The sequence below is a fragment of the Crassostrea angulata genome, chromosome 6 (genome assembly GCF_025612915.1).
Source record: "Crassostrea angulata isolate pt1a10 chromosome 6, ASM2561291v2, whole genome shotgun sequence".
In the NCBI taxonomy this organism is placed as follows: Eukaryota; Metazoa; Mollusca; class Bivalvia; order Ostreida; family Ostreidae; genus Magallana; species Magallana angulata.
Genome location: NC_069116.1, coordinates 16,999,670 through 17,014,868, shown reverse-complemented (window position 1 = coordinate 17,014,868; position 15,199 = coordinate 16,999,670). Strand labels below are relative to the sequence as shown.

Genomic DNA, 15,199 nt, shown 5'->3' with positions numbered 1-15,199 from the left:
CCCTTTGTTCACGCATCAAATATCGTCCAAATATAAATAAAACTTGTTTTGAAAGTTACAGGTTTTCCCCTTGCTTAATTATTGGAGAAAAATTTGTGAAATTGTTAAAAATGTAGAAAATAAAGCAAATTAATCGAGTGTTGAACTATTTCACCATGGATCGGACAATATTTACCAAGCATCGGACAGCTATAGCAGTACAGTAGAGATTAAAAATAACAACATTTTCTGGTTTTAATGCAAAAATACAAAGGTTCGGAAATATTAATTTATTCAATTGCTATTCATATTTCTTTAAATGTACATCCTCAAATCTACATATAGGAATTTAGACTAGTGCTTCTGTTTAAAGGAATATTTATCATAAGGGGTTCTTTATCGTGCCAGCTCCTACAGGCACTTTGGACTAAAAAGGCTGTGTCCGTAAAACTCGATTTTTAAGTGGTTTGAGGAAAATGTTTGCATCAATAATTTTTTTAATTTTTATTTTACTTCACATTTAAAGTATAACACAAGGAATGGGCACATAATCTCCATATTATTAGAAGAAATCATGCGGTGAAAAATGTCCGATGCATGGTTAATTTGTGTCCGATCCATGGTGAAATGAACATATGGTGCAATAATGACCTTGACATTAATTGTTCAAATTTCTTGGACTTCTTTTAATCAAATTTTGTTTCAAAACTTACTTCTTTCTAATTATTTTACGCAGAGAGTGCATTTTCACTAATTCACAATCAAACGCCCAACATTCAAATAATGCTTTAGTGTAAAATCTTCGTAACTAAATTTTCAATAATGGCGTATTTGATGTCATTTTACGATGTCTATATTGCTATTTCTTTGACAATGTGACTGTCAAATTCTTAATAATGATAAAGTTCATTTGTTCTAATTCAGGAATATACGAAACAACACATGAACGCATGCACATTTATTTGTATATTTATAAACAAAGTTGTCCGATCCAAGGTATGTGTCCGATGCATGGTTAAATCACCCTATATTTTGCATTATTAAGCGAAATTTAATCACATTTCTATTTCTAATTAAAATTTTGACTGGGCAAATTTTGATATGTCATCTTATATAAAACAACGCCAATGAGAAGCGCGTGTATTGTGTGACATTGCTTTTGTATATCAACTAAATTTTGTATAATATTGATAATGTATGCCCGATGTTTGCAAAAGCGCTATATTGTTTATACAGACGAAATAGTAAACTAAGTGTGCTACACTAAGGTGCCAAATGTATGTCAACTTTTCCTTTTTCCCTATATATTTCATTGAAAACAAGACTTATATTTAAAAGCGTTTTTGTTGTTATTTATTGTCAGATTTTGAAGATTTTTTTATTGATTAAAGTAGATTCAATTTGCACTTTTTGACATACATTGAAATAGTATTCTGACAACCTATTTGTAAAATATTTCAAACACAACACGAAGATATTTTTTAAGTGCTTTGCGATATATCCTTTGCAATATTAGAGCCAAAAATCTTACTTTGGATTGTGAACATCAAATCTCAAGAAATGAAAGTGGGGAAAATATTTAAATTTGATGCCAACCCCCCCCCCCCCCAACCCAACCCCCCAAAAATCCCAGATAAATTCTGAATTTATCAATCTAAGTCTTTTCAAAATCGGCCTTAAGTTTTTTTTTTAATGAGTCTTTGAAAAATGTTGGTTTTGAATTAAATATATAATGAAAAGAAAAAAAAATTGTCATACTTTTGGCACCTGAGTGTATACCTCTTTATTTTTTTAAAATATCTATAAATAGATCTAATTACAAAACACAGCGATTAAACGGTTTACTTAAAGGTCATATGAAACGATATCCTGACCATATTGAGTTATATACGGGAATGAGTTCATAAGTGCCTATTTAATAAGACTGACATTGTTTTTTGGATATTTTATGCAAAATGTGAGCGCAACAGTCGATCAAAATTACTTAATCGGGAAAAGGAACATTGACTTACGCGGCTTACCTCCCTTGCTTATGACGTCAGTAAGACCCAATCGCCTTATAAAGCTATGTTGTGAATACAAATATCCATGTCATTTTGCAGCATTTTAAAAGAAAAAAAATACTATTTTATATAAAAACTTGTACAATTATACAATAATCAACCACGTCAGTATTTTTTCTCTCAAGAAATGAAATCGTGTGCGTTTTTATTTACATGTAATTATAGCGTGTACATAATGATATTCAGTTTCGTATGGTGTTCCGATGGGGCCACTTCGACCTTCGCACTTTCGCCTTTAGGTCGAAGATGCGAGAGTGCGAAGTTGCGAAGGCGAAAGTGCGAGAGTGCGACGGCGAAGGAGCGAAAGTGCGAAGATGCGACGGCGAAGCGCGAAGATGCGAAGGCGAAAGTGCGAAGGTGCGAAGGCGAAGGAGCGATACTACTATCGCTCCCTCGCCTTCGCAACTTCGCACTCTCGCCTTCGCACTTTCGCACTTTCGCCTTCGCCTTTTTTGATAGCATTCAGAAAGTCTCGGTCTATTACATAGAATTTGATGCAGGCACCGTACTCGCAAAGGTTTTCCGATTAATCCATGATATCATTGGTACGCATGCGCTAAGCCATTGTGCTTACTATGAATGTTTATAAATAATTGTTATATACTCCATATAAAATGTAAGGTCCGCCATAATGTATACATATGCACTTCCAGACTCCTGTCACTTACCAGCTGTCTGTTTACCGTAGATCAAACACAGTAACATTCTAATTTCATTATGCGACACTCCTTGCTGATGTATGGATCTAGAGGTGGAGAGCCCCCCCCCCCCCGGAAAATTCAATACTAATAACTTCACACATGCAGTAAAGGGAGAGAGAAGGTCCGGATCTCATCCCCCCGGAAAATTTAATTTTATTAATTATACATAATAAAATCTCCAAAATATGTCTCGGAACCCTCCCCCACCCCCGACAAATATAATTATTTATCCACCCCACCCCCTAGAAAAAGTTATGGATCTGCGCAGGCTGTTGAAAATAATTTCTAAAAAGTCCATCGTCTGCCTAAGATGTCCTTTAAGGATGACGTTTATTCAGAATGAAAAAAAATTCCACTGATGATAATGAAAAACCAACTATTGTGTGTTATAGACCTTTTATTGTAGTGTTATTTTTCATTTTCAAAAAAGTAGGTCAATGACCTACTTTTTGAGTTAATGGCCATTGTATATTTTTGGAAAATTAAAGGAAAATCACTTAAAAATTTACACTATGATTGAGATTTTCTTAATTGTGAAAATAATACAAATTGCTCAACACTTTTGAAAATGAAATACAAATTCTGAATGGCAGTGACACTAAATACATAAAAAGCATGAAGTTTTCCTTCACAAGTTTTATAAATATTGTAGTCCGAATTTCCTCTATCACTTTTCAAATTCCTACCCATTTTTGATCCAATTTTACAAAAAATTGAATGATGATAATACAAAAACATTTGTAGTATTAAACTACTTATATTGAATTTATTCTGTTGGCATATAATTTATATGAGGTCAATGATCAAAATTTTGAGATATGGTGTCTTTTATCGTTTTTAAGCATATTTCAATATTTTTTAAATTCATGCCATACGGTTATTATAATGAATAAATGGGGTAAAACTACCAGAAAATATGCAAAATTATATAGACTAAAATATAAAATCTTAACTTTTAATATCAGAGTACTTCCAAAAATGTTTTAGCAGAAAACAAAATCTGCCAAATTTAATCCGAATTTCCTCTGTTTGGCTACAGGTCTATTTTTGTTTTGGCATAATTCCATAATATAGTAGAAATATCGAATGTTATGTCAATACTAATTCATTTCACAGATACTTTTTGTGTTTAGAACAAATTTTACTCATGACATTGAACTTTATAACAATCCGAATTCGAGAACTCAAACCCTGAGTAAACAACACCCTTAATACAGTTAAAATTGTCTTTAAACGATAGAGAGCTCCATAATTATAAAAAGGCGAAGGCGAAAGTGCGAAGATGCGAAGGCGAGAGTGCGAAGTTGCGATGGCGAGAGTGCGATAGTAGTATCGCTTCTTCGCCGTCGCAACTTCGCACTCTCGCCGTCGCAACTTCGCGCTTCGCCGTCGCATCTTCGCACTTTCGCTCCTTCGCCGTCGCACTCTCGCACTTTCGCCGTCGCAACTTCGCACTCTCGTACCTCGACCTAAAGGCGAAAGTGCGAAGGTCGAAGTGGCCCCATCGGAACACCATAGTTTCGAGACTGCAGGGAGAATAAATGATTTTCTTCATAGATCCACATGCAAGTATAATATAATTTTAATATAAGCATATTTATATGTTTTATTTTGATCTTTTTAATGAAATTGACAAATTCAAAAATAAGTCTGATCGTTTTTTCCCATTTGCACGTTCATGCAATTCATTAAGATTTTTTTTCTAAACAACTTGTAGGCCTCATTGTGCCTCATTCGCTTCACGATTATATTGTTTGTTTCACTTTCAAATTCACAAATATGTTACCATTTAATTATTTTTAGTCTAGGAGAAGTTTCTTCAAATGTTTTGTTTTTGAAACGTGTACTTGAATGTGCGGTGTTTTGATTTTAAAACGTGTATGTGCGGTGTTTACTCACAGATATGGTGTTCCGATGGGGCCACTTCGACCTTCGCACTTTCGCCTTTAGGTCGAGGTGCGAGAGTGCGAAGTTGCGAAGGCGAAAGTGCGAAGATGCGACGGCGAAGGAGCGAAAGTGCGAAGATGCGACGGCGAAGCGCGAAGTTGCGAAGGCGAGAGTGCGAAGTTGCGAAGGCGAAGTTGCGATACTACTATCGCTCCTTCGCCATCGCAACTTTGCACTCTCGCCTTCGCATCTTCGCGCTTTCGCCTTCGCCTTTTTATAATTGTGGAGCTCTCTATCGTTTAAAGACAATTTTAGCTGTATAAAAGGACATCTGAGGCAGACGATTAACATTTTAGAAATTATTTTCAACAGCCTGCGCAGATCCATAACTTTTTCGGGGGGGGGGGGGGGGGGGGGGGAGTCGATGGATAATTATATTTATTTTGAATTTATTTATATTGAATTTTCCGGGGGGGGGGGCGGATCCCCTCTCCTCCTCAAGATCCATACATCAGCAAGGAGTGTCGCATAATGAAACATGATTAGAACGTCACTGTGTTTGATCCACGGTAAACAGACAGCTGGTGGGTGACAGGAGTGTATTTGTGGAAGTGCATTTGTATACATTTTGGCGGACATTACATTTTAAGTGGAGTATATAATGATTAGGCATAGCCAGCACTGGTAAACATATATGTCACATATACATGTACACATTAAAATATTTATAAACATTCATAGTAAGGACAATGGCCTAGCGCATGCGTACCAATAATATCGAGAGTGCGAAGTTGCGAAGGCGAAAGAGCGATAGTAGTATCGCTTCTTCGCCTTCGCACATTCGCACTTTCGCCATCGCATCTTCGCGCTTCGCCGTCGCATCTTCGCACTTTCGCTCCTTCGCCGTCGCACTCTCGCACTTTCGCCTTCGCAACTTCGCACTCTCGCATCTTCGACCTAAAGGCGAAAGTGCGAAGGTCGAAGTGGCCCCATCGGAACACCATACACAGATCCCTTTTATCTCACTTTCTTCCGCAATGTTTTCTTTCGTTTTTTTTTATCATTATTGATGCTTGTTCTTAATAAAATCTGTTGATTATCTTCACATTCGTTCACAACTATTTTTATCAAACAACCGATTTATTTTACCGATACATTTCTAAATCCTTAAATGCCATATTTCCGCGATCTAATTTAATAAAACGTTAATACAACGTTAATACACATGTACACAAAGTATTTTCTAAAGATATTGCTACATGTATATATCAATAAGTCAGAAATTTATATTAATTCGAAATAAAATTTAAGAATAATTTTGCGGCATTTTATAGCAGCTCTTAAATACAAACTATGTACACAATGCCTCAAACATTTTCATTGGCCTGCCTTATATACTATTTTATGTGACAAAATAAATCAAACAATTTAAATGCTTTAATTCCCTTTAAATGTAGCTCAATCATTATACGTACCGAAGAAGAAAATGATGTTCCTATTTCAAAAGGATAAGGATAATTCATTAATCATCTGTTAATGATGGAGCATTTCTTTCGTTAAATTTCCACTCCAGTACGGGATCTTCATCATGATTTTACTTTTGTGAGAAGCTGATATTAGATTTATTCATTAACGACCAATTACAACTAAGTCATCTGTAGGCTACTACGAAATCAAATGATCTCATTTGAAAAGAAAGACACGTTCATATATGCAAAAATTACTAAAATTTAATCGATAAACTACTGTAAAATTACACTAGTTTTAATGCATTGTTTACATCGGTGGGTCTTTGTGACGTCATAAATCCACAAAATCAAGAACGATAAGCGGGCAAGAATTTTTTCAGGTGCTCAGTTTTCACGGTTATTTCTCAGTAATGCAAAGGCAAAAAAATCTTACATCATGTATTTTAACATTTGTTTATACCAAGCTTTATATTCATGAAAGAAAATCATAGTGTTAAAAATCGTTTCATATGACCTTTAAGTTTGCTATATCTAAAATAGGTGTGTATCTGATAGATCAAGATCTACATGTGTTGGAATGTCAGTTGACCATGCAGATCATTTTTCCAAGAGAGGGGGATCCCAAGGGATAGTTTTGATTGTCGGGTGGAGTGGGGTGGGGGGGGGGGGGTCTGAAACTATTTTCGGTAACTGTGCAAAATTGAATTTTCCTGAGGGAAAAAGAAAGGGGAGGGATCCCGCGGGACCCTTCCCCCTTTTTTAAATACGCAAATGATAAATGTAGTCCTACATGCCCAATTTCTATATATAACATAAATACGAAATAAATAAATCTGCGTCAAGCCGTAACCGAAAAATTTGTATCCGCCGCTCCATTCAAAATACATATGAAATCAACTTTTTTGTCGTAGTGCAGGAACAGCCATATTTGTTGAAGATAAGCCTATTATACGTGCATTTTAATGAACGAGTTCAACTGTGCAGATATTGATAAAAAGAAAGGAAAACGCAGTTCGCCATGTTTTCATTTTTTGGCGCCAAAAATTAACATGTGTGATGAGTTTTGTTCGCGCGCGCGTCTGATTTAAAATTGCGTAAATCTAACCAATGAATATTTCGGACACTTTAATTGATGTGACTATTTCCAATCAATGGCCGACACACATCATATGTGACAAGGGGCTTGACATGTGATAGGCCTAACCATAGAAAATAATGGAAAAGCATTTATACATTTGGTGTATTCTCATCTTAGTCGCTGGTAAGTCTTTCCGATTTTTCTGTAATTATTGTGAATCGCACAATATGACAGACTTTAAAATGGGTTTACAAGTGACGAAGTTATGTCTATTTCACTCTTTTAATTCAATTATTAGGCCTACAATGTATCTGTTGAAATTAACAAGGTTTGTCCAACTATAATCAGTTGAGGCTGTGCCTTCGTAATTTGCTTAAACCAGCGTTAATTTCAACTTGTTTTGATTCAATTTTACGTGATACCGAAAGTTCATGATCTTGTTAATGATTGATTATATTAATATACTGAAGACAATTTACATCACTCCGTGCGACAGTGCAGAGGCGTATTCAACAGAGCGAGCACTTGCGAGCGTTTTCCAGAATTCCCTATGCCTAAGGCGAGTTCAACAGAGCGAGCGCGATCGCTCGCCAAAATTTGTGTTGCCGCAACGTCTCCGCAACGCAAAATTTGGCGAGCGCTTGCTCGCTCTATTGAACACACATCAGGCATATTGTAGAGATCTGTGAAGACAATGATGTTCAGTACAAATTTTGTAAGTTGCTACTATGTACTTAGGTGCCTACAGCAGCCTACTACACTATTAAAGCGGCTAACTTTACGAATGTGAAATGTGAATGTGAAATGTATCAGTATGGTCATTGTAGGTGCATGCTGAAATCTCGAGGTCAGTAGTTCTGCAGCTAAGGTGATCGAGTTCTTGGACAGGCCATACAATCATATTTTATTATAATATGTAAAATATTATGCATGGAGTGTTAAATTCATATGATGTACTATAAATATAGAATAAGATTAAAACAAAATGGATCATACAAACGTGATAAATGTGTTTATTAGTTTACTCATAAGTTGCACAATTTTAAGATTACAGTAGATTTATGCAATGAAGTTACTATATAATTTATTCAGAATCTTTGTTAACAGAACAAAGTGCCCAGATTGTGTTAGAATGGGATACCAACTATGAAGTACCAAGTACTCCCCCAGCAGATGCAGATAGAGCATACAATTTGCCCTTGAATCACATCTCTGGAAAACCATTAATAGCATGGCTAAAAGATGGTCCCGGAGGGAACATTATGAACACCACCTCTGGAACTTTTAATCTATCATCAGTTGACAAACTGGTACACGGAGGAGCGCCTCAGAGTGGAGACACTTGGCTTTCAAGTGGTGGCCAGCTGTGCCAGTACTCACCAAATCAACCATTTCCTCTTCGTTATGAAGGGTTTTATTGGAAGTAAGTGATTTTGAAAATGAATTTTGTTATATTTATTGATAATATCATTATTAGAAATAAGAAAAAGGCCGAAGGCAGCGGGCAACAGTTTGCGAGCCGGTCCAACAGATCAACTGTTACCTGATACACAGTCAACATTACTGTTTTGTTATAACCCTTCTAATCAATAACACGTTTTCGCAGAATATGACGTCACCGGTCAACAGTCTTTTTTAACAGTCGATTTTAACAGTTCCAATCTAACAGTTCCAATCCAACAGTCAAAATGTTGGACTTTTTATCGTAAAGAGCTATATAGTAACTGTTTTACAGGGGTATAACAAAGTGTAATATATATTTCTATATCAATTCAAGCCTTCTTGTAAAATTAACTACTGGTACTGTGAATTTTATTGTTAGATTCAGATGCTCCAGTAACTCGACTCCTGATGCCATGCTTATAATTCCATTCTATAATGGAGAACTCCGTGCAGATCATTTATATCATCAGCACCCACAGGACACTTTACCTCCACAGGAAAGATATTATTTAATTAAAAGTATTGTTAATGGATCAACCATAAATCTCGCCTCTGCAAATACCTTCACGATTTCAAGTAAGGCCAAATAAAATAGGAATTGATTTGTAATTATGCATTGATGTACTCAGCAAAGTTAAGAAATTAAATATTGTATGAATATTTTTTGAAGTATTTGAGTATTGATTTTAATATTTTACATTTAATGAGTATACTTGCTCAATTAAGTTACCAGTAACTCATTTACAACCTAAGTTTTGTTATATTTTACACAAATACATGTGTACTTTGATTTTATTACAGTCTCCATTACTTACTGGAAATTGTATTAATTTTAATAACTTTTTTGTAGAACCAGCAAAGTTGCTAATGTTCTCTGAAGCTCCACCATCGACGGTTGTTGCCAATACTAATTTCAATGTATCTGTTGAAATTTGGGCTGGTGATAACACTACTTTAACCACAGGAATCGATTCTACTCTGACTTTGACTTTGCAAGTTGCATACTTTGAGGGTCTTGTTGAGCATTATTCATCAGTGCCACTGGAGGATATGGTCAGCGAAATGCATGTAAGTTAAAAATGTAGTCATATCCTGTAACAGATCATCTGCCTCAGTTTGACTTTGGGACAAAGTTGCCAAATGGCTACATTTACCTTCTACAATAACATTATGGTCATTTTCAAATTAAGGTGATGCCAATAGCAAAACTCAATTGTGGTATTCAAATATTAATTTTTGTAACTCGCACTCGCTCAAATATTTTAGCAAATTATTTCAGAATTTCTTTAGATTTAAATTAAAAAAAATCAACTGACCCAGTCAAATATTTCCTAAATGGTAACCAGCTTAGCTTGAAATTGCAAATTGCTCAACCTGAATTTCAAATGCGAGCCTAAAGACGATAATATGTTTTGGAATTGAAGTTGATTTTGATAGTGATTCTATTAAATGAAAGAAAATATTGGATTATTAAAACAACTTTTTTAAAGCCTTAAAGAAAATAGGAAGTGAATTTAAGCCATAAGTAGAGGGTGAGGAAAGCTGGTTGCAGGTTCTGAGGGAGAATCGAGCAAATATGAAAAACGATCAAATGTGTTTATTTTAGTGCTGTTGGACAGAGAAGTGTATTTTTGAAATTTATTCAGTTAGTGAAGTAACATTTATTTATTTGCGTTCTACAACAGGTTCGCCTAGCTGGGGATCATGTTATTCAGTCTAAAGCAACATATGATTTTGTGCACAATGAGAGAGCAGTGGCAGGCAAGGCATCCTTCACAGGACTCAGACTTCTGGATGTACACTCCTGTGTCAAATTAAATATAACCATGAAAATGCCAGGCTATCCCCATTCCAGATTACCCAATACCTACACAGACAATGCCCTGAAGTTTGTGTATGATATAGCTGGAAAAAAGAAAGCATTTGTTTACAATGGAACCTCAGATCCAGCAGTCTTGATTAGTGATTGCATAAATGTAACAGGTATGAATAACATGTGTCTGATCAATTTCAACATAATGCCTTAATTTAATGTAATCTATTAAACTGCAGTTATGATAACTGATCAGTCTATAGAGATGATTTTGTTTGGCATGTATCAAGGGTCTTAGATTTTTCTGAAATTCAATACATTACCATGTTAAGGTTTGCACCTGATCTTTTCATAATGATTGAACAATGTTTAGAGGAGGCACGAGCCTTGCTTGTTCAATACAGGACGTATATTACTGTAGAAGTGGAAAAAATTATGGTGTTTTTAATTTCACTTTGTTCAAGGTCAGACATTTTTTCGTGAACATTAAGCCACCGTGAATATTCAGCTAGCTGTGCATTCACCATCTCCGTGTAGGCCGCCATTACAGATGCATGTGTGCTTGAGCGGGGCCTAAGTTACCACTTGTTTATCGTAATCATAGTATATTTAAAATTCGTTAAAAATAGCAAGTATGAGTATTACGTTAATTTAATACTATTAAACGGAATATTCGTTCCACCTTTATCTCTGTGGCCCTATCGAAGCCATTGTGAACACGGGTGCTAATTGTCACTTATTATCTCGGACATCTCCCTGTACAACCATGACGTTGTCTGCCATCGGCATTCATCTTGAGCAGTTCTTTTTAAGATTGACTGATTATAAAGGTGTACTTCTTTCTAACAGATAACATGTACATTTCCCCCTTAATTTTCATGCCCAAAATATCAAATACGCGTTTTACACCAGTGCTTATTACATGTTTTATTATTCTTATAGCACTTAACGTAGATATTTTGATTTTGAAATGCTTTGATTTTACGTTATTCCAAAGAAAATAATGACAATTACATGATGCAGGTTCATCACTCATCAGATTATTTTACAATCAGGATTTACTTTTTAACCGGGTTTTCCAACGGAAAAATCCGGTTATGAAAATGGTGAAAAGGGCGGGCGGGCGGGCGGCTGCCAAAAGGGTACCCTCATTGTACGGATAACTCCTCCTACAGTTTTCAAGATAGGAAGTTGTTCTTTTGCAGATCAATTGTACATATATCAGAGGTGTGCATATTGCTAGGATTTTGATTTCCGATAATTTTTCGAAAAAATACCAGCTTTTGAACTTAGTCATTTTTGGGCAAAATATTGCATATAGGGTACCCTCATTGTACGGATAACTCCTCCTACAGTTCTCAAGATAGGAAGTTGTTCTTTTGCAGATCAATTGTACATATATCAGAGGTGTGCATATTGCTAGGGTTTTGATTTCCAATAATTTATCGAAAAAATACCTGCTTTTGAATTTAGTCATTTTTGGGCAAAATATTGCATATAGGGTACCCTCATTGTACGTATAACTCCTCCTACAGTTCTCAAGATAGGAAGTTGTTCTTTTGCAGATCAATTGTACATATATCAGAGGTGTGCATATTGCTAGGATTTTGATTTCTGATAATTTATCGAAAAAATACCTGCTTTTGAACTTAGTCATTTTTTGGCAAAATATTGCATATAGGGTACCCTCATTGTACGGATAGTTCTCAAGATAGGAAGTTGTTCTTTTGCAGATCAATTGTACATATATCAGAGGTGTGCATATTGCTAGGATTTTGATTTCCGATAATTTATCGAAAAAATACCAGCTTTTGAACTTAGTCATTTTTTGGCAAAATGTTGCATATACATGTAGGGTACTCCATTTCACTGGATAAGGGTTGACATGGATACAGTTTACATAAAAGAAAACCCGGTTTGCTGTCACATTGACAGCTTTTCACTTGTCTAGGATAAGAAATTGATTATCCGTGAAATTAAAAACACTGTGAAAGGTACTTGAACAGGAAATCGTGAAATTTTTGACACGTGGAATTAAAGATGTATACAGTATAAGTCGTTGAACAGTTCTACTTATGTCTTAATATTAACCCTTTTTGCTTTTCCAGAACAGTCTTTGAATAAAATTGTGATTATAAGTGATCCATTAAAACCAAAGCAGGGTGCAAATTTCCCCATAGAACCATACATTGTTTTGGAGCTACAAGATGCAGATGGTCAGAGAATCTACTCTGGAAGAGATTCAAATTTGGTATAATTTATATGTATATATTTCGTAAATTTATTTCAAAGTCCCAGTGGTATAACGTATATAATATACTTGAGAATTCTATCCAAATTGCTAATGGGACCACTGAAAAAAGTATGAACTGGGTGAATAAAGTTCTCTACCAATGACTACAAAAAACCAAAATATATTCAAAGAAAAAAACCCCTGCAGACATGATCACCAATAATTATATTCAGCAGTTTTATTATACCCTATGAAACAAGTTAGGAGGGGTACTATTTAATGTTTTTGACCCATCAGTCAGTCAAAAAATTATTTGTTAGACCTGTTTTATTGTATAAGCACAACTCTTAAACTGCTGCACAGAATTTCAAGAAAACTTTTTGCGTACTAGGGACAAAATGTGAAGATGTGCATCAATGCAAACCATCGGCAATATGTGTGTTTCAAAGTTAGGGTTTGGTAATAATGGGAAGGGGGGGGGGGGGTGGGCAAATTTTTACATAAGAATATAAACCATGCTGCAACTTGTGTGGAAGCATCATCAGGTAGTGTAAATTGAAGTTTGTTCAAATCATGATCCTGAGGGAATAATTAGGTCACAATGGGGGAAGGTGTTATTTTTACATAGAAAATAAATTTTATTATTCTTAAAAACTCAAATATATTATATATGGTATTATTTATAAACAAGTATCATACATTTGTTGATTCACACTTGTAAGACTGTGGCCCCTGGGCAATTCTGGGTTTGAAGTAGCTTAGTGTTTATATGAATAGTTCTTCTTGATCTTCATGATCTTGACCTTCTTGAGATATGAAATGCTCAACATGCTGCTATATATATAATATCCAGTTTCATTAGAGCCTCAATGTATAGCATAAGAGTACATGAAAAAAATTTTAAGAATCTTTTGTACATGACCCCATAAAGCTGATTTTTACATGGCTTTTGTTTCTCAGGTGAGCAATGTGGCCCATTGACCTTGTTTAGGAGTTATGCCGCTTTTTAAAATCAAATGATTTTTGTATTTAATGCATATACCCAGGCCATTTATTATATGTAGCGTTGTCAAGTAATTGGGGAGTGTAGGGTGGGGTATGCAAGCTTATTCACTTTTTCTTCTGTTTTATACAAATAAACGGCAAGAATATTGTTAAAAGCTTTATCGCAAATTTGGTTTACCTATTGTTTATAATTTAAGGAAATGCTGAGAGTATTAATTAATTTTTAGATCCTAGATGTAATGGTGAACAACTCAACTGTGTGTTTATCAAATGATTCAGCAACTGTACAGGCCAAAGATGGCAGAGCGGTGTTTATTGGGTCAATTTGTGGAACATTCGAGCAAGTTAAATTGACCTTTATGGCAAAAAGTGCTATAACAGGCACCCCGAAATTGAGTCCTACTACAGCAGCCTTTGATGTGACAGGTATGTGCAAACCAAACAATTTTTATTTTAGAATGGCTTTAGTCATTGAACAAGTTAGTTTTTTTTTGGTATAAAACTGAGTTAAACTTAAAAGTTGACTAATATCCCAGTGTCAACAAATTTATTGCTGTATGCAGGGAAATATTCGCCCCTGTTTTATTTTCCCCTTTTGCCCAAGTTGTCGGTGTGCGAATTTGAGACTATAGACAAAGTCCAATGTTTCAAATTATATCTCTTTTAACACTACTGTATCTGGGAAAATTCAAGACTGGATGAAGCCATTTGCAAGTGTAGAAGGGTGAAAATAACACAGGACAAAAAGTTGAATTCCTTGATTTTAGGGCTTTTTCACATGGTAACAAAAATTTAAGGTTGTAAATAATGCATGATTTTTATATTTGATGTTACCTTTCATATATATAGGGCTTTAATGGTTAGTGGTGATAAGAGTTATATGGCTAGCATTGCCTTTTATAAGTCATGTTCAGCTTTATACAGCTGCACAGAATCAAAGAACTTTGTAGGTACAGTGAAGGCAATGTAGATCCATATTAATCCACTTTCCCTCCAAGGTTAGTTTATCCCTTCTGCTAGGGAGAAAAATAATTAGTTGTAAGAGCTTTTTTCAAATTCTCTTGATAAATTTAATAAAATTTGTTTAAACCAATCCTTTCTATAATACACCATGGGATTAGTTCTCTGTGATCGCAGTTTCAGCAATGTTTTAATCGCATTGATGTGACCTACCATTCAACAAAGTGATCAGAGATTTTTACCTGTACAATATTAGACAGCAGGCAGCCTTCTTACATTGAGAGTAACTTTTCACTGGCATTGTTTGATGTATTTAACCAGGTTATCTGCAAAAAAAAAAATTCTGCTTTTTAAATTATAAAAATGGTTGGCAGGCTGTTGCCAGAACGGTACCCCTTTTGTCTGGAAAACTTGCACGGTTTTTTAAGATAGGAAGTTTTTGTTTTGCAGATCAAATTGTACATATATTAGAGATGTGCATATTGCTTGCTTGGATTTTTTATTTTTATGTCACCTGAGTCACTTGGGTGACTCCTGAGTCACTTGGGTGACTTATTGCAATTGGTCT

The 15,199-nt window shown here is 35.1% G+C and overlaps 1 protein-coding gene across 3 annotated transcripts in view; it reads left to right on the top strand.

Annotated features, from left to right (window-relative positions):
* The first annotated feature begins 7,250 nt into the window (after positions 1-7,250).
* LOC128188206 (uncharacterized) overlaps positions 7,251-15,199 on the top strand; it is a 52,404-nt gene continuing 44,455 nt past the window's right edge. The window contains exons 1-7 of one of the 3 annotated variants that reach the window (XM_052859119.1): positions 7,251-7,360; positions 8,285-8,600; positions 9,000-9,196; positions 9,471-9,688; positions 10,306-10,603; positions 12,542-12,684; positions 13,899-14,097. In XM_052859119.1, coding sequence (XP_052715079.1) covers positions 7,315-7,360; positions 8,285-8,600; positions 9,000-9,196; positions 9,471-9,688; positions 10,306-10,603; positions 12,542-12,684; positions 13,899-14,097 — 1,417 coding nt within the window. In that variant the 5' untranslated portion in view covers positions 7,251-7,314. Of the gene's footprint in view, positions 7,361-7,810; positions 7,893-7,929; positions 8,025-8,284; positions 8,601-8,999; positions 9,197-9,470; positions 9,689-10,305; positions 10,604-12,541; positions 12,685-13,898; positions 14,098-15,199 lie in introns of those variants that run through there. The other 2 variants (XM_052859121.1, XM_052859120.1) reach the window with 2 other exon arrangements.